Source organism: Squalius cephalus, assembly GCF_949319135.1.
Source record: "Squalius cephalus genome assembly, chromosome: 2".
Classification (NCBI taxonomy): domain Eukaryota; kingdom Metazoa; phylum Chordata; class Actinopteri; order Cypriniformes; family Leuciscidae; genus Squalius; species Squalius cephalus.
Genome location: NC_137123.1, coordinates 5,648,062 through 5,667,283, shown reverse-complemented (window position 1 = coordinate 5,667,283; position 19,222 = coordinate 5,648,062). Strand labels below are relative to the sequence as shown.

The 19,222-nt window shown below is 36.4% G+C and overlaps 1 protein-coding gene across 1 annotated transcript in view; it reads right to left on the bottom strand.

Annotated features, from left to right (window-relative positions):
- LOC307154794 (uncharacterized protein) overlaps nucleotides 1-19,222 on the bottom strand; it is a 66,775-nt gene that overhangs the window by 6,163 nt on the left and 41,390 nt on the right. The window contains exons 16-18 of the mRNA XM_079864884.1: nucleotides 2,631-2,662; nucleotides 1,785-1,856; nucleotides 1,386-1,578 (exon numbers count right to left, since the gene is read on the bottom strand). Coding sequence (XP_079721010.1) covers nucleotides 1,386-1,578; nucleotides 1,785-1,856; nucleotides 2,631-2,662 — 297 coding nt within the window. The remainder of the gene's footprint in view (nucleotides 1-1,385; nucleotides 1,579-1,784; nucleotides 1,857-2,630; nucleotides 2,663-19,222) is intronic.

Sequence of the window (19,222 nt, the reverse complement as noted above, 5' to 3'; positions counted from 1 at the left end):
TTAAAGTTGCTTCAATCTGCACAAATGTGCAAAAAAACAAAACAATAAAAAGACTAAAATAAAATAACTATTTAATTTAATCACTAGTTTGAACTAATCAGTTAACTTTGTACACAGCAAAATCCCCAGAGTTAAATTAAGTCAAGCTGGTAATGCTGTTTGTGGAGTTGTTTAATCCTCTTCTGCTGAGATCTTGAGAGATGTAATGTCTTCTTTTATCTTTAGTTGATTCATCTTAGGGTAGGGGAGACCGGGGAGTGTTGCAACAGGGGATGGTTGCAACATGTAATTTTTCTCCAGTCAGAAACAAGCTAGAGTGATGTCACTCATACTGCACATGCACAGTTAGACCCTCCCCCAACAAGAAGACAGTAGACATATTCAACATCTGCTGCTGAATTTATTGAATAAAACTTGTTTTGGAGGTATGAAAGTAACATTTCAACTTACTTAGTTTGAATTATTGTTTAGTTGACTTCTAAGTGACATGGTTAGCATGTGTCAAAGTCAGTGTGTCTAGCAGGCGTATGATGTCTGTCATGGCTGATAGGTTTGGGGACAGTTGCAACAAGTTATAAATTGCATGTTTAATAAAAGTTTGTTGCATTGAAAATTGTTCAATTCTTCCTGTCTGGCACTGAAATATGGAGAGATTGAATAGCATCTGTAACACCTGCACACTGAATATATGTAGGCCTATGTTCTACACATAAACAAACAAAACTCAGTAACTGTTATTTGATAAATATCACTAAATAAATAAATAATAGATTACAAAAATATTATTATAGAAATAAATAATACTATAGGCCTAAAACAGTTCATATTTTCAGAATTATATATGCTCATTGAGACAAAAAGCTAAAGTTAATTAGTGAAATTTAAGGTATTTTTAACATGTTGCAACCGTCCCATGGGTGTGTTGCAAATGTCCCCTGGGTTGGGGTCAGTTGCAACATCTGGCTTCTTCCATTTAAATAAATAATGTGAACGATATGTCATATATAATCATCTCTAAATGGCATAGAGTTTAATATATACAAATTTGCTTGATCTAGTCCCAATAGTCTCTGAGTAACTGAGAGAAATGCAAAAAGTGTTGCAACTGTCCCCGGTCTCCCCTACGTTTACACGACAACGATACGCTTATAACTCAGAAGTGTTTCCTTTGAGTTTTCAAAACTTTGCATTTTCAGGCACCCAAACTGACTCTTTGTTGTTCTGGAAACGAATGGCCAAAACTTATAAAAAGTTTTACGTTTTTAGTTGAAAACGGTGTCTTGTAAAAAGACCCTAAGACTGTGGCTGAAGCGGGTGTTTTCTATATAAACTATATCATATATAAGCTCAGTTTCATCATCAATAATAACAGTTTCTCCACTCACCAACAGCAGCAAGAGTAAAACTGACTCTGTCATTTGTGTCTGTCGGCTTCACCAATGTAGAGATGAGTTTCTCGTTGGTTTTTAACACATGGTTTCCGTTGGAGGCTAGTTCAGCTGGGCTGGCTGATGAGGAAGACTCTGAAATCTCTTCTGAAGTGTTGAGGACCATATTCAAAACATCGGTCACTGGAGTCTAATTTATTGATCAGAAAAAAAAAATACTGTAAATGTAAATATTAAGAAAGCCAATTAATCAGACCTGCGATGTCAATCATGTAACTGACAATTACATTTGATTTGATAATTTTATATATATATATATATATATATATATATATATAATTTTTTTATATATATATATATATATATATATATATATAAATTCTCTTGAAGACTTACATTCAAAGAAAGCTCTTGATCTGTAATGTTCTCGATCTGCTCTAGAAGATTTTGAAGCTTTTCAGTCTGACTCTGAAATTGAGAAGACAGAATTTGAGGATGTGTGAGTGATGACTCTAACCGGGTATGCTGAGTGCCTCTGAAATGAGACACAGAGGGGTTTTTTTAACAAATTTTGTTAAAAAATGATTCAATGACATATATTTTTTTAAACATTTGTCGCCACCTACTGGTGGAAATGAAAATACTTTTCTAAAGGTGCTTTTCAGTATTTTGCTCGCTACAGTGGACAGTGTTTGTATCCAAACAGAAGTACTGGAATAAAAGTTTAAGTTTCTAAAAGAAGTAAAGAGAATGTGTGGTTGAAATGGACAGCTTCGTTGACAGCTTTCTCTGCGCATTAAATCCCCTATATTGCCAGCAAACAATGAGAATTCAGAACAATGATGATGACAGAGAGTATAGGCTTCAAAGCTATTGTGGACCCGCTTACCCAAAACCCTGGTTTGGCAAATAAATGAATGACGGACAGTTACGTATTTCCAACATTTTATTATGTAAGCTTTATGTTACTCCTCAAATAACAAGGGAATTTGTAGTAATTTCTAGTATTAATTAATTAGCGAGTCCACAAACTCATTCTTTCAATTGGCTTTTGTATGCAGTATTCACAGTTTATATGGACTGAATGCCCCCATAAGCCATCAGCAATTATTAGAAAAGCACATTCATATTTCAGATTACACACATATCTAAAATGCACATGTTATTGCACTGCTTCAGTTTGGACTATTATTGATAGGAGCTGTGAGTCTCTACAACTTCAATTTCAGAAACTCAACTTACGTTGCATCCTTCCAGCAGTGTTATATTTATACCTGCAATGACAGAAATCAAAATGAATACAGTAATATAATAAACTGCAAAACTTTTATTTAAATTACTATTTTATTAAGCAGCAATTTCAGCAAGATTGTGGATTCAGCAAGATTTCAGTGGTGTACCTCCTTCTGCGTACCCCCTCTCTTCCACTTAGACTTCAGTCATACCCTTTCCATTAAGGGACAATATTTGCCCCCTAAATTTATTTCCAAGTGCTTTTTTTTACCTTTATGCATAACTTTATGAAATAAAAAATATTTTCAATGAAAAATGTTCAATAGAGCAATATGCAATGACGGAAAAACTAAGTGATACTTTAAAATATATTACACTAAAACCGGTAAGTCACTGTCTTCTCAATGAGCGAGTCATTGAGTCACCCTTACATTCAGTAACAAAGCAACTAGCTGTATTTATAAATGAATCATTGAATGATTGACTCATAATTCTTTTCAAAGCTGCAGAATTGTTTACGAAACACTGCACTGTAAAAAGAGATGTGTTAAAAATGACACATGTTGAGTCAGTTTTAACACATGTAGTGAATGTGCTCAGGGACAACACATGTTGAGTCAGTTTCAACACATGTAGTGAGTGTGCTCAGGGACAACACATGTTGTGTCAGTTTTAACACATGTAGTGAATGTGCTCAGGGACAACACATGTTGTGTCAGTTTTAACACATGTAGTGTGTGTGCTCAGGGACAACACATGTTGTGTCAGTTTTAACACATCCAAATAATGCCATAAACATTCATTAAACAATATATGATGTAACATAAACCACAAATGTACATGACTGATACAAAAACTAAGAAGAAACTTATTTAAATGAAATAGCATCAAATGTGAAGTGTCACGCAGGGAATTCTGGGAATGTAAATTTAGAGAAACAACAAGAACAGAAAAAAGAGACGAGCAGAAACACAAGAACTACAACTGACTTCAGCCACAGCCTTAGATGAAATCAACTGAAGAGAAAAGAAGACATTAAATCTGTGAAGATCTCAGCAGAGGAGGATTAAACAACTCCACAAACAGCATTACCAGCTTCACTTATTACTAACCAGACTGACTTTATTTCTGTCAGACGTCTACAGAAGATCTTATTGAGAATTAACAATTGATTTATTAAAAAGAGTTTTAAAATCATCACCATGATCAGTGTTTCTTTAGTTGGGCTCTTGACCCTTGACTTTCTAACATTAGTTTTTCTCTGGCTGCTGTAACTTTGGTTATGGCAAGAAAATCAGAGAGAAAATGAATCAGGTGATGTTGGTAATGTGATGATGATGACATAATCATAATGTAGTAGTCTGATTCACTGAGCTCTCATTGAGTCTTATCTTTGATTATATGGGTCATTCATTTTACATTAATGATTGTAGTAGCCCTATGATTCTACAGCATGTGATCCATCAGTGTTTTGATAACGAAGGAACGTGACGGCTCTAGCCAGGCTCCCAGCGACCGAACCAGCAGGACCAATGGGACCATAGACGTACCTGTGGAGGGGCAGCGAGGTGGAGGACAGGGACCCATCCCGGAGTGGGGTCTGAGTGTGCAGTGCAACACTGCCTCTTGTCTCACTCCTCCATAGGCTTTCAGAGGGACCGAAATATAGCCGGGAAAAGATGGCGGCTAGGAGCAAGCACAGTTTGGCAGTAGCTGTGCGCTCTTCTCTAAAATCTCCGGACTATCTAATGCAGCCATCTGAACGCTTTTTACAGAACTGGATAACAATTTTGTATATTGTTACACTTTTAATTGTGTCTGTCAAGCACCTCGGTCTGCAAGAGAACCTAAATTGCATGTACACGCAAAACGGCAAGAGCTATCATCTTCTATATTCCAAATTCTTCAAAAATGTTCATCCTAAAACTTCATCTAAGGCGTGTGCGAGATCTCAATCAAACAACATTAACGTGAGTGCTACTCAATTGGTGATTGTGCTACTTCTGGCTGGAGACATTGAAGTTAACCCAGGCCCAATGCCACTGATCAACACCATTGAAACTACAGAAGAAATAACATAGCCAACACATAGTGGCCATCAATGTACTACCACCTGGTCACTGTCAAATCGCCTGTTTGACCCACCTTTGGGGGCTGTGGGCCCTGTGGGGTTCCCGACTTCTGGGCTGAGGCCTGTGGAGCTCCCATGCCTTGGGCTGTTGGGCGCTCATGGCCCTGCCGGTGCTTCTTCCTGGTTTGGCGCGGGTGTGTCGTTGGCTGGTGGTGCGGTGTGCGGGGAAGTGGGCGGCCTTGGACGGGCTGTTTCGCCGTGTGTGGAGTGTTCTGTTGGGCTGGGAAACTCCGTGGGCGCGGCGGGAATCGTGCGAGTGGCAGCGCAATCACCGGAGAGGCAGCTCTACAGGTTGGACGCGGGAGCGTGCACTGGTGAGCATGTGACTTTGCTAACACAAACAACTGTCGCTGACTCTTGCAATGTTAATAAACAGACTCCTCCAACAAAACAAATTAGGAATCCAGTCTTCAAACGTCACAGAACTAATAAAATTTTTCGCACATTAAATCAGGCAAAGGTAGTTTGGGATCCGTTATCGAAAGTAAAGGGACTATTCGGCGGACACTTGAATATACGCAGTATGAAACCAAAACGTGAACAACTGGAACATCTGCTGTGCAGTTCCAATATTGACTTTTTAGGACTTTCAGAGACGTGGTTAACCCATTCTTCCCCTGAGGCTATTGTAAATATGCCCGGGTATAATGTATTTAGAAAGGACAGAAAAAACGGGAGGGGTGGGGGAGTAATAATGTATGTTAGAAATACTCTGAAATGCACAATGATTGAATGGCCAAATGAAGTTGTATTGGAATGTGTAGGTGTTGACATATCACTTTCTGCAACAATGTCTTTTGTTATAGTGTGTATATATAGAAAGCCCACAGCGAAAAATGATTTTTATGAACAACTTAAACTTGTCCTCAATCACTGTGATAAAACCAAGGAAATTATTTTAATGGGTGATTTTAATATTAACTGGACTGTAAAGAGGGAACGAACAACTCTTAAACAAATTACTGACTATTTTAATTTAACACAAATGATAAAAACACCAACCAGAATAACAAGCCACTCAGAAACTCTAATAGATCTGTTATTTACAAACCATGCTGAGAGGATTGGTAAAACATACAACCTCATTACCGGGCTTTCTGACCATAATATTGTATTTGTCTCTCGAAAATTAAGTAAAAAGTGATTTAACTCATTTAAATGTAATAACCATTTTAATTTTATCCCAAAACATCTGCATCAAAATCTTAATATTCTTCTAAATGAAGTAAATTGGTCTGAATTGTTTTCTGACAATGATATTGAAAACAATTCCCAGATGCTTAATGCTAAAATTGCGGATGTTATGGAACCTTTTATAAAAAGAGGAAAAGGTAAAAAAAAGGGAAATCATTTACCCTGGCTCAATAATCAATGCAAAATACTTATTAAAGAAAGAGACATATTACTTAAAGTGTTCTTAAAATCTGGTCTTACTACTGATAGGCAAAGATTTACTTCAATGAGAAATAAAACAACTCATACCTTACGTAAAGCCAAGGCAAATTTCTTCATGGATGTTATTAAAAGTGCTAATGGCAATGGTAAACTAATATGGCAAAATATTAATAAACTAACTGGAAAGCAAAATAAAATAGATAATGATAGATTGGAAATAAAAGTTAACAGCAAGCTTATAAATAATCCAAAAGAATTAGCAACTGAATTCAATAATTTCTTTATTAATTCAGTCAATGAAATAACACAAATGTTTAGTTCCTCAGAGATAGCTCGTAAGCCTATTGATCCTGGACAGCCGGTTTTTAGGTTAGAGCAGATAACTGATGTGGAAGTATCTAACATTATTAAGTCTATGAAACCCTCAAAGACCAAAGATGCATATGGCCTTGATACACATTTTTTAAAATTACACAGGGATGCGCTAGTGTGCCCAATAACACATTTGATCAATCTATCAATTAAAATGGCAGTTGTTCCATCAGGATGGAAGGTGGCCATAGTCTCACCAATTTTTAAATCAGGCGACAAAACAAATATTTCAAATTATCGCCCCATCAGCATCCTCCCTGTCGTATCTAAGGTTGCAGAAAAGTGGATCGCCAAGCTGCTGAATAACCATCTCAGCCGTGGTCCTTCTCTTCTGCATCCCATGCAATTTGGGTTTCGTAAAAATCACTCCACTGAGACGGCAAACTGTGTCTTTATAGAAACAGTGAAATCGTTGCTTGATAAAACCACATGTGTTGGTGCAGTCTTTTTGGATTTAAAGAAGGCGTTCGATACTGTAGATCATCGAGCCCTTCTGTCTAAACTGACTCACTTCAACTTTGCAGAAGATGCTTTAGTTTGGTTTCAATCTTACTTGTCCAACAGAAGACAATCTGTGAGTGTTGGTAGCACTAAGTCACCTCACCTTGAATGTTCAGCAGGGGTCCCACAAGGTTCAATTTTGGGACCAGTATTGTTCTCTGTTTATATAAATGATCTGCCAAACATTTGTGAAAAAGTCCATTTTCAAATGTATGCTGATGATGCGGTCATTTTTACATCTGCTAAAAGCACACAGGAAGCATCATACATCCTCACATCAGCATTGGAGAATATACAGCAATGGCTGCTTAAATCTTGCCTACTATTGAACAAAAAGAAAACTGTTGCTATGTTCTTTACAAAAAAACCCATAAAACTAGAGCGGTCCAATGTGTTCCTGGGGGAAGTGGAACTGGATATTGTAGAGGAGTTCAAGTACCTCGGGGTAACACTGGACTCAACACTTTCATTTAAAAAACACATTAAACTTACAGCGAACAGAATTAAATTCAATCTACATAATTTTAAACAAATTAGACCATCAATGACAATTAATTCCGCTAAAATGTTCTTACATTCAATGATATTTTCGCACATAGATTATTGCATCACTACCTGGTCACTTACTGGAAACACTATTTTAAAACCCATAGAAAAGTTATTTAAAAAATCTATAAAAATACTTGATCAAAAACCTCTGTCATACCATCAGTGTAATATTTTAGAAAAATATAATTTGCTCAATTTTGAAAATTTTATTAATTTTAAATATAGCTGTTTAATTTATAAAGTTTTTCATGGATTAGCCCCACCTTCACTCTCTCTATTTATCAAACCAAGGTCTGACAGAGGTCGTTGTACCAGAGCTTCATTTAGAGGAGATATAGAAATCCCACATAGAAAAACTAACTTTGGTCAAACTGTTTTATCTGTCAAAGGGGGTCATTTTTGGAATAGCATTCCAACAATTACTAGAGAATGTCCCACTTACTGCACATTCAAAAAGCATCTAAAACAATTTCTTAAAATTTCACAATTATGTACTCATTTTAAATAATTGTATTGATATAATGTAATCTGCCTGATTGTGTGCTAATGTGTTTTGTGCTTGATATTGTACTGATATTGTACATTCTTTTATGTTGTATTATCTTGTATAATGTTATTTTCCTGCCTCGGGACTACAGGTGAAAATTAGCATTTATGCTATAACCTGGCTCATTTACAGTCTACAGAAATGTTTGATTGTCCATTAATGTGCACTGTCCCGAATAAATAAATAAATAAAATAAAAAAAATAAAAACCTGGCTCCACAGTTTTGCAGGGGTGCGTGAGAAAGCATACAGCTAGTTCTGAGACACTGCTTATGATTTATGGGGATTCAAATAGAGGAGTGGGTGGATGTTTATTATTATAGGGTGGTTGTGTACACACACTGTCGACACATTTATGTTCAAACACTATGTAAAAGTGAATTTTGCATAATAGGTGCCTTTAAAAACCTTGTAAAATTAAAGTTTACAAAAACGTCATAGAAGTTTATAAAAATGTAAAATATATATTTTTAAATTTTATATAAAATATATATTTTACAAAACATGTTCAACTCTAAAACTTCAAGAAAATCAAAGCTAAATATCTGAACAAGTTCTGTGACAAATTTTAGGTTGATGTCTCAAAAATATTTCCATCAAGTTTTTTTAGCGCAGTACCAAACTTTTCGAGACACCCCTCGCTGCAGCCTGTAGCACGATGACGTAGTTGGATGATCCAATACGTACTGGACGCGCATGCGCAGTGGTGCGTTTTGGTCTGTACAAATAAAAAATAAAATAAAAACCTGAATTTAAGTTAAATATAAATGATCACTTGAGTGACAACTGCGTGATCTGACTGCTGTGATCAGTTTGTATATTAAACTTAAATTCAGGTTTTTTTTTTTTTTTTATGTACATCATGGCATGATGTAGGCTACTGTACATAAAACTCCGTCGCTATAGAAACAAAGACGCTAAAATGCAATCATGCAAGAAGTTTCATGCTTCTCTACTATTGTGAAATTGATATTTTTATATTTGCTATTAGTATTATCCATACTGTAAAATCCTTATGTTTTTATTCAACTATGTGTGGGCCTAATGAAAAATACAGGACAAATCGCGTCCATTATTGACTGACTAGAATGGGACGATTTCGTATTTTAAGGAACCTTATGTACAGAGCACTATGGAAAAATTGTATAGCCATTAAAGAAGGAACTATTACTTGGCAAAATATCATTAAGCACTTTTTTTTCTGACAAGATTTAGTTTCTTGATGCTGTTATTATTTTTGCGTTTTTGCGTTTGCGAATGTGTAGCCTACTACCAGTTTTACAGTTTTTCTCAGTCGCTTTGGTGCATTTCTCACATCACTATTTACATTTGCACAACAGTTAATGCAGTTCTCAAAACAATTAGTACAAACTGCAAAACCTAGTTGATAACCTGCAAAAGCATGTCACTTGCTCAAAATGGATAGCTCATTCCTCAAAAGCAAGTATTCATGTCAATGAAAGTGTCAGTGTCATCAAGATGAAAAGTCCTGACACCATTGTTTATGAACAAGATAGTCAAATGGCTTTGTCATGTTTTCATTATGACAGTTTACTCTGTAAATGTTTTCCAATGCAAAAAAGTCAGATCTTGATGACACAACCTGAAAATGCTCAAGACAGCACTATATACTATTTGCACAGCCATTTGAAAAATACAGTAAAGTTACACATTACTGTATTTAGTGAGGTAACTGAGTACAAGACACTGAATATGTATGTTTCACATTTTTACTGCATATGCTCTTTGCAATTCTAATTTGTTCACAGCATTGTGCAAAAGAAAAAATACACCCTTATTTACAACAAACATAAACTCCCTTTGGGTAGAGCTGTGCACAACTGTAAACAATATTGCAGTAAATATTGGAACTGAACATCCAACATACTGTAATCATTCATACATCCAGACGTTCCTCATCAGTGAAAGCTGAGATTCACCTGAGAGAAATTGTTTTATTTAGGAGACATTTTCAGAAAAAAAAAAAGATTTTAAAAAATGTGTAAAATTTGCTTGACAGATTTTGACAACTAGTTCAACATTTTTGTATGTAATGACTCAAGCAATGAAATGAGGACTATTAGTTTTATATGGAATGACTATTCAGCATTCACAAGTATAGTTAATTTTGACTGACATGACATAAGCAAATGATAATGTTATAAAACAGCAGAGAGTTGTATGAAAGCAATCGATGCATGTCCAAAAGCATCTGCAATTTGTTGGAAGGAATGAGAAACTGCTACTATGATGTGCACAAATGACTAAATGTTGTGGAGGTTGAACTAACTGTTGTGCAAATGTAAATAAATAGTGATGTGAGAAATGCACCAAAGCGACTGAGAAAAACTGTAAGTTGTTTACAGACCGATTTCGAATGCGCATGCGTCGCGTCTGAACGCGTTGTTGTCTTTGGAGCTCCATCGATTGATTTATAATTCTTGATTTCTCTTTAAACTCACTTACAACAAACATTTTCTACTTTTCCTCACCTCATAGTTACAACGCGGACTGTTGAGCAGACGCGTCTCAAGCCTTGTGATCCAACGCTGGATACTCTTATAGGTTACGTCCGTGGATCACGGATGAACGCGTCTTCTCCGCACTCATTTACAAACAAACATTTTTTCGCCTATCGTGCGTCTACTCTACACCCGTACCACTAAAAAGACGGATTATATCCAAAACTTCGGCCATAAATTAGTATTAATATTGATAGCATCACTGGTAGCGTCGTTGCTAACTTAACGTACTGTCCATCTGTTAAAATGGCGAATATATCAGATGTAAGTAGTCTACCTTTTGGTGCAGGTGAGGACACATTTGAGCTGCACGCACTGCAGTCTGAGCTGGAAGCTGTTGAGAACCAGATCCACGACTTTTTAGTGAGAAAAGCCGAGCTGATAGACCGGCGTTTGGCTCTTGAAACATCACGCGCCGATGCACACAAATCAGAGATTAACGTTACTAACCCGCTGACTCCGACCTCGTCTACTCCGTGGCGTTTCTCAACATCGGTCCCGAGCGTCGAGGTCGCGATCAGCCATGGTCTCGTTCACTCCGGCTCCAACACGCCACCACGAAGCCTGGATATTTCCGCAGCGGAAGACGCGAGTCAGGTCTAGACCAAGAAAACTCTCTCCGACCCTCTCGGTTTTCGAAATATCCACACAAAACCGCTTCTCCCCTCTTCGCGAAACAGAACACGATGCTGTGATCATCGGCGATTCCATCGTTCGTAACGTACACGCTACGTTAAATAAAAGTAAGGTGCATAGTCACTTCTTTCCTGGTGCTCGTGTTTCTGAAATCGCTGCTTGCGTTCCCGAGATTCTGAACGAACGCGTCGGAACTGTGGTCTTGCACGCGGGAGTGAATGACATCAGGCTGCGCCAGACGGAAGTTCTGAAGAAAGACTTCAGGAATCTGATCGATACGGTACGCAGCACATCGCCTGAAATAACGATCATTGTGTCAGGACCGCTTCCCACGTACCGACTAGGTCATGAAAAGTTTAGTAGATTATTCGCGCTAAATGAATGGTTAATGTCATGGTGCAATGAGCAGATACTGCTCTTTGTAAATAATTGGAATCTGTTTTGGGAGCGTCCTAGGCTCTACCGTGCTGATGGCTTACACCCAAGCAGATTCGGATCGGATCTTATGTCGGATAACATCTCCAAAATGTTAAATACCTTTTGACTAGTAACCAAAAGTCCAAATCATAGTCTCTGCTGCACCAATTTAACTGATATAAATAGTGTTGAACATTGCATAGAAACTGTGTCTATTCCTCGTTTAGTGAGATCAAATAATAAATCTAATGCAGGATCTAGAAAAAAATCGAATTGTTATTGTAAGTAAGGCAGTTATTGTAAATGAAATAGTCACAGATAATAGCTTCGATGTACTTTGCCTTACTGAAACCTGGCTTAAACCAAATGATTATTTCGGTCTAAATGAGTCTACTCCATCAGGATACTCCTATAAGCACGAGCCCCGTCTGATTGGTCGTGGCGGCGGTGTTGCAACAATCTATAGAGATATTCTCAATGTTACTCAGAAAACGGGCTATAAGTTTATTTCGTTTGAAGTACTTGTACTAAATGTTACGCTCTTAGATGTTCGAAAAACATCCCTATTATCTCTAGCCTTGGCTACCGTATATAGACCGCCTGGGCCTTAGGCTGATTTCCTAAAAGAGTTTGCAGATTTTCTCTCAGACCTATTAGTTAATTTCGATAAAGCATTAATTGTTGGAGACATTAATATCCACTGAGATAATTCAAATGATGTGCTAGGGGCTGCGTTTACAGATTTATTAAACTCCTTTGGGGTCAAGCAAAACGTTACCGGACCAACTCATCGTTTTAATCATACACTCGATATAATTATATCACATGGAACCGATCCAACCGATATAGATATCATTCCACAAAGTGATGATGTCACTGACCATTATATGGTAACTTGCATATTACGTACTCCTGTAGAATATCATGCTGCACCGCGTTATCGATTAGGCAGACGAATTCTTCCATCCACCATAGATCATTTTTCAAATAGCTTACCTGATCTGTCTCAGCTGCTCAGTGAACCCAAACAAACAGATGAACTTGAGGAATTAACTAGCACTATGAGCACCATTCTCTCTGGAACATTGGATATTGTTTCACCCATTAGATTAAAAAAGGTCAGAGAGAAAAGTAAAGCACCATGGTACAACAATACTACGCATGTTCTAAAGAGAGAAACCCGTAATTTAGAGTGTAAATGGAAAAAAAACTAACTTAGAGGTCTTTAGAATCGCGTGGAAAGACAGTATGTCACGTTATAAAAAGGCCCTAAAAGAGGCCAGGGCTGAGCATCTCCGCAAACTAATAGAAAACAACCAAAACAATCCTAGGTTCTTTTTTAACACTGTGGCTAGACTAACAAATAAACAAGCGTCATCTGAACAAAATATTCCGTTACAGTTTAGTAGTAATGATTTCATGAAGTTCTTCACTGAGAAAATAGAAAACATCAGAACCACAATTGTAAATGTTCAATCCTCAATCGCGCCTTATAATTCAGCCTCAATTATCACCCCGCAAGAACAATTACAGTGCTTTACAACTATAGAACAAAAAGGGTTAAATAAACTTATCACTTCATCCTAAAACAACAACATGTTTACTAGATTCTATACCAACTAAACTATTGAAAGAAGTGTTACCTATAGTGGAAGAGCCTCTCCTCAATATTATTAACTCGTCTTTATCTTTAGGTCATGTTCCAAGAACATTTAAACTGGCAGTTATAAAACCTCTCATTAAGAAACCACAATTAGATCCACATAATATAGCAAATTATAGACCCATTTCAAATCTACCTTTTATGTCTAAAATACTAGAAAAAGTTGTGTCCGCTCAACTGGGCTCTTTCTTGCAAAATGACACCTATGAAAAGTTTCAGTCTGGATTTAGGCCGCACCATAGCACTGAAACTGCGCTCGTTAAAATCACAAATGATTTACTTTTAGCTTCTGACCAAGGCTGTATCTCAATACTAGTTTTACTTGATCTTAGTGCTGCGTTCGATACTATAGATCATACAATACTCTTAGATCGACTACAAAATTATACTGGTGTTCAAGGACAAGCATTAAGCTGGTTTAGATCGTATTTATCTGACCGCTACCATTTTGTTTATTTAAATGGAGAAAAATCGATCATAACTCCAGTAAACTATGGAGTGCCGCAGGGATCTGTGTTAGGCCCTCTATTATTCTCAATATATATGCTGCCACTTGGAAATATTATAAGGAAACATGGAATTAGTTTCCATTGTTATGCTGATGACACTCAAATCTATATTTCATCACGGCCAGATGAAAACGCTAAATTATCCAAATTGACAGATTGTGTTAAAGATATAAAAGATTGGATGACGCGCAATTTTCTTTTGTTAAATCCAGACAAGACAGAGGTACTAATCATCGGTTCAAAAAACCACCCACAAATCCTCTCACAATACAACTTTAACATAGTAGGATGTCCTGTTGCTTCATCCTCTACAGTAAAAGACCTGGGTGTTATATTAGACTGCAACCTGTCTTTTGAAAATCATATTTCATATGTTACAAGAACAGCCTTTTTCCACCTTAGAAACATTGCTAAGCTACGTAATATGCTATCTGTTTCTGATGCAGAAAAGTTAGTTCATGCATTCATGACCTCGAGACTAGATTACTGTAATGCTTTATTAGCCGGTTGTCCTGCAACCTCAATAAACAAGATACATTTAGTCCAAAATGCCGCCGCAAGAGTTCTAACTAGATCAAGAAAATATGATCATATAACACCAATTTTATCATCACTACATTGGTTACCTATAAAGTTCCGTATTAATTACAAGGTATTGCTACTGACTTATAAAGCCCTAAACGGCTTAGCTCCAGTTTATTTAACGGATCTTCTATCGCCCTATAATCCATCGCGCTCTTTAAGATCACTAAATTCAAGGCTTTTGGTCATACCTAGGATATCCAGATCCACCAAAGGAGGGAGAGCATTTTCACATTTAGCTCCAAAACTCTGGAATAGACTTCCTGATACTGTTCGTTGCTTAGACTCGCTCTCCCAGTTTAAAACTAGATTAAAGACGCATCTCTTCAGCCAGGCATTCATATAATTCTTTTAATCTCACAGGTAAATCTGACCTCTAGTTCATAAACGCCAGAGGAGAACTGGCCCCGACTGAGCCTGGGTTCTCCCAAGGTTTTTTTTTCTCCATTAGGTCACCTGATGGAGTTTTTCGGTTCCTTGCCACTGTTGCCTTTGGCTTGCTCAGTTGGGGATATTTGGGGATATTTAATTTAATTAATCAATCAATGATACGATTGATCAGCATTACCAAACGTGGACGTTCCACTAGAAACAAACATTGATGTATTATTTTAATTTATTACTGTGAAGCTGCTTTGATACAACCTATGTTGTGAAAAGCGCTATATAAATAAACTTGACTTGACTTGACTTGACCGTATTGTAGTCTATTGTAGGCCTACCTCTATGATTAAAATTACAGAGACAATTACTTGACTCATTTTTGCTTTCACTCAACAGCAAATATGACCAGAATAAAATAAAAATGGCTTTATTTTAAAATGTTCTGTATACACGCATTAAATCCATCACATTTAGGTTTAAAATCATGTGATTTAAAATGATGTAAAATTAACTATATTGCATGTATGTAGAGAGAAACTAGGAAAGCATCACATTTATGTAAATAATTACTTATTCATCAATAATTACGTATTACTATTTATCAGTAGGCTACTACTACACAGGTTAGAACATCATCTTACTTAAGACCAGCGCATGCGAATTATGTTCATGAACGTGACAAATGAACAAAAGACTCTTAGACTCTTATTTATGTTCCCTGTAAATTATTTTTGACTGCATTATAATGATTTCTTAATTCAGAATATGATCAAGATTGCGTAGGTGGATGTGTTCGGGGAATTTGCCAGTTAAAAGTATTATTTAAAGCCCCTTGCCTTAAATGAACGAAATGACTCGAAAAAAGATTCATTCATTTTGATGAACGAGATCGAACAAGAGAGTCAGCAAAATGCAGAGGTGGGAGTAAGTCACTACATGCAAGTCTGAAGTCAAGTCCAAGTCTTAACATTGCAAGTCAAAGTCAAGCCAAGTCATTCTGTTGTAAGGGTCAAGTCAAATCAAGTCAAGTCAACTCTTTGTCAAGCAGAGGTGGAGAGTCCAGGGGTCAGAAAGTAAAAGTCCTGCCATATATTTATTCCACCCATGAACTCACACAGCAAAAACTCCAGTGTTAAATGAACTCTCCTGTGAGTTTATATGGCTCCAGACTCAAGAGTGTTAAAGTTAATGAGCTAATTTAGTGATTGATTGAGTGATGATTGACCATTATTGAAGACACCTGATGTTAACAAGCAGAATTACTGAAGGAGAAAAAGCACAATTTTAGTCACCATTATGGAGATCAGTGTTCGATTTAGTTGGGCAGTTGACCTTCAAATGATTATTTTTAGATTTTGTTTGGCTGTTGATCTGAGTTATTACAGCCAGATGAACAAAAAGAAAAGTTGATCAGGTGGTGTTGGTTATATTTGAACATAATCATAATTTGATCTGAATCACTGAACTCATTTAGAGCCTAATCTCTGACTTAAATGTATATTGGTCATTACAACATCACAGTGATTCTACAGAATAAGATCCAGATTTTTCAATATAATTCAAATTATTTCTTAAAAGTTGTTCTGATAAAGAAAAAGAAAATCTTTCTTTAAGGCACACACAGACATCAAGATTCAGTGTATGAATCTCAACAATGGTGACAAAAAGAATATTCAATTAGGAAAACAAGACAATTCAGATCATAATTTATTCATACCGCAATGCATGATGGGAGCCATGGATGAGTTTTGATTGGTGGCACCCAGAATGCACTGCAACATGCTTTATTATTGTCACCATTGTTGAGAATCACAGGCTGATTCTTGGTGTCAGTGTGTCCAAATAAAATATATTTTCAAAGTCTTTTGATCAGAACAACTTTCAAGAAATCTTTCTGATTACATTGAAAATGATTAACATGGAATAATATTAGAATCACAGGCAGCTGTAATCAACAAGGTAAACTTAACTCTCTAAATGAGTTTTGTGATTCAGGTCAAATTATGATTATGTTAAAACATAACCAACACCACCTGATCAATGTTTCTCTTTGTTCATCTGAGAGTTATAACCCAGATACAACAGCCAAACAAAATCTATAGTCATTAGCTCAAGAGCCCAACTAAAGCCAACACTGATCACCATAATGGCAACTTAAAAAAGAGATTTTTCTCCTTCAGTGATTCTGCTTGTTAACATCAGGTGTCTTCAATAATGGTCAATTATCACTCAAACAATCACTTAATTAGCTCATTAACTTTAACACTCTTGAGTCTGGAGCCAAATAAACTCACAGGAGAATTCATTTAACACTGGAGTTTTTGCTGTGTGAGTTCATGGGTGGAATAAATATATGGCAGGACTTTTACTTTCTGACCCCTGGATTCTCCACCTCTGCATCCAGACTCCTCTGGTGACCATATAAGGACTCTTCGATTTCCATATATGGATTGAGTGATCTTAACCATTATATATTTCCATACTTTAAAAAATATATATTTATGAAGTAGACATCCTATTCAGAAGTAGTCTAGGTAGTAATGTTAATATTTGATTTAATTTGAATTCAATCTCTAAAATACATATAAAAACATACGGAAAGAATCAGAGTGTGTGTTATAATTCGGCACCACATCTTTTGAAAATCAGTCGCCAAATATGAAAACTACAGTCTGAACACTTTCAAATGCTATTTAGTTTGTCAAGATTACTTTAGGTTTTGACTAAGATATTATTGTTATACACTGTTAGACCTTAACAGGTTTTTTTACAGTAAAATACTGGCAACACTGTTGCCAGTAATATACTGTTAATTGTACAGTTCTTTACTGTAATCTACAGTATGTTACTGTAAAAATGCACTAAAACTCGAGTTAACTAATTTCACTTGCAGAAACCTACTGCCTTAAATTGACCTAATTTCATTTAAATGTTTTAACTAAAATTTATAATGCATTAATAACGTGAGCAAAGTAATACTGTGAACTTCTATCATTTGAAATTACTAAAAAACTATTGAACATAAAAAGATTTCCACTGGACCAGCAACTACAGAGTCACCGTCTGTTAAATAAAGCAACATGCAGCAAATCATCAATGTTTTTAGATTTTCTCCTGGACTGAAGCACAGCCTCTACTCTTCAGCACAATGGTGACCCAAAAAACAAGATTTTAGAGTAAACTACTGGCTCGATGGTGTTTTATGCCCCCAATGGCTCCTTAGAGGCAGCTAACCCTACCCTCAACCTTAAACCTACCCATCCCCTCGCTGCCTGGAAGGCGCCGTTGGGGGCATAAAACACCAAAGACCAAACTACTGGTAACAGTGTTGCCAGTATATTAGGGATGGGCGATATATCGCACGATATTGTTATGCGCATCTCATCAGTAAAGCCGGCTCCTTGATTAGTAATAAATCGCCATCACCTGCTTTCAGATGGAGCGGCATTTACTACAAAGAGCAGTAATTAACTGACAAGCTGAGCCATTTCACATTAATATCGCGGACGTATCGCCAGCAATAATTAATGCGATATGGCTCAGCTTGTCAGTTAACTACGGCTCTTTGTACACAGCAAAAACTCCAGTGTTAAATTAACACTCCTGGGAGTGTATGAGTCCACACTCAAGAGTGTTTAAGTTAATGAGATAATTAAGTGATTAATTTAGTGATGATTGAACATTATTGAAGACACCTGATGTTAACAAGCAGAATCACTGAAGGAGAAAATCACAAATTGTAAGTTACCATTGTGGTGATGGGTGTTTGCTTTAGTCGGGCTCTTGACCATTATATGTTTACTTTAGATTTTGTTTGGTTGTTGTATCTAAATTGTAACTGCCAGTTGAACAAAGAAAAAAGTTGTCTGATGATGCTAGTTATATTATAACATTCATCATTTGAACTTGATTACTGAACTCATTAAGATCCTTCTTTCTGACTTTGATTTATGTTGTTGGTTACAGCATAACTGTGAATCTGCAAAAATGCCCAGAATATTTGATATAATATAAAGGATTTCTTAAAAGTTGTTTAAAAAAAAAAACACTCTTTTAGGCACACACAGATGTCAAGATTCAGTCTATGCATCTCAACAATGGTGACGAGCAGAATATTCAATTAGGAAAAGTAAATTACATAGACAATTCATAATTTATTCATACCGCAATGCATGATGATGGGATCCATTAATGAGTTGTGATTGGTGGCAGCCACTGCAACATGCTTTATTATTGTCACCATTGTTGAGATTCTCAGGCTGATTATTAATGTCTGTGTTTTAAATGAAGTAATCTGAACATCTATTGATCAGAACAATGTTTATTAAATATTTTGAATTATAAGTAAAGTACTTATAATCATAGGCTGAAGAATCACAAAACTGCTGCTAACA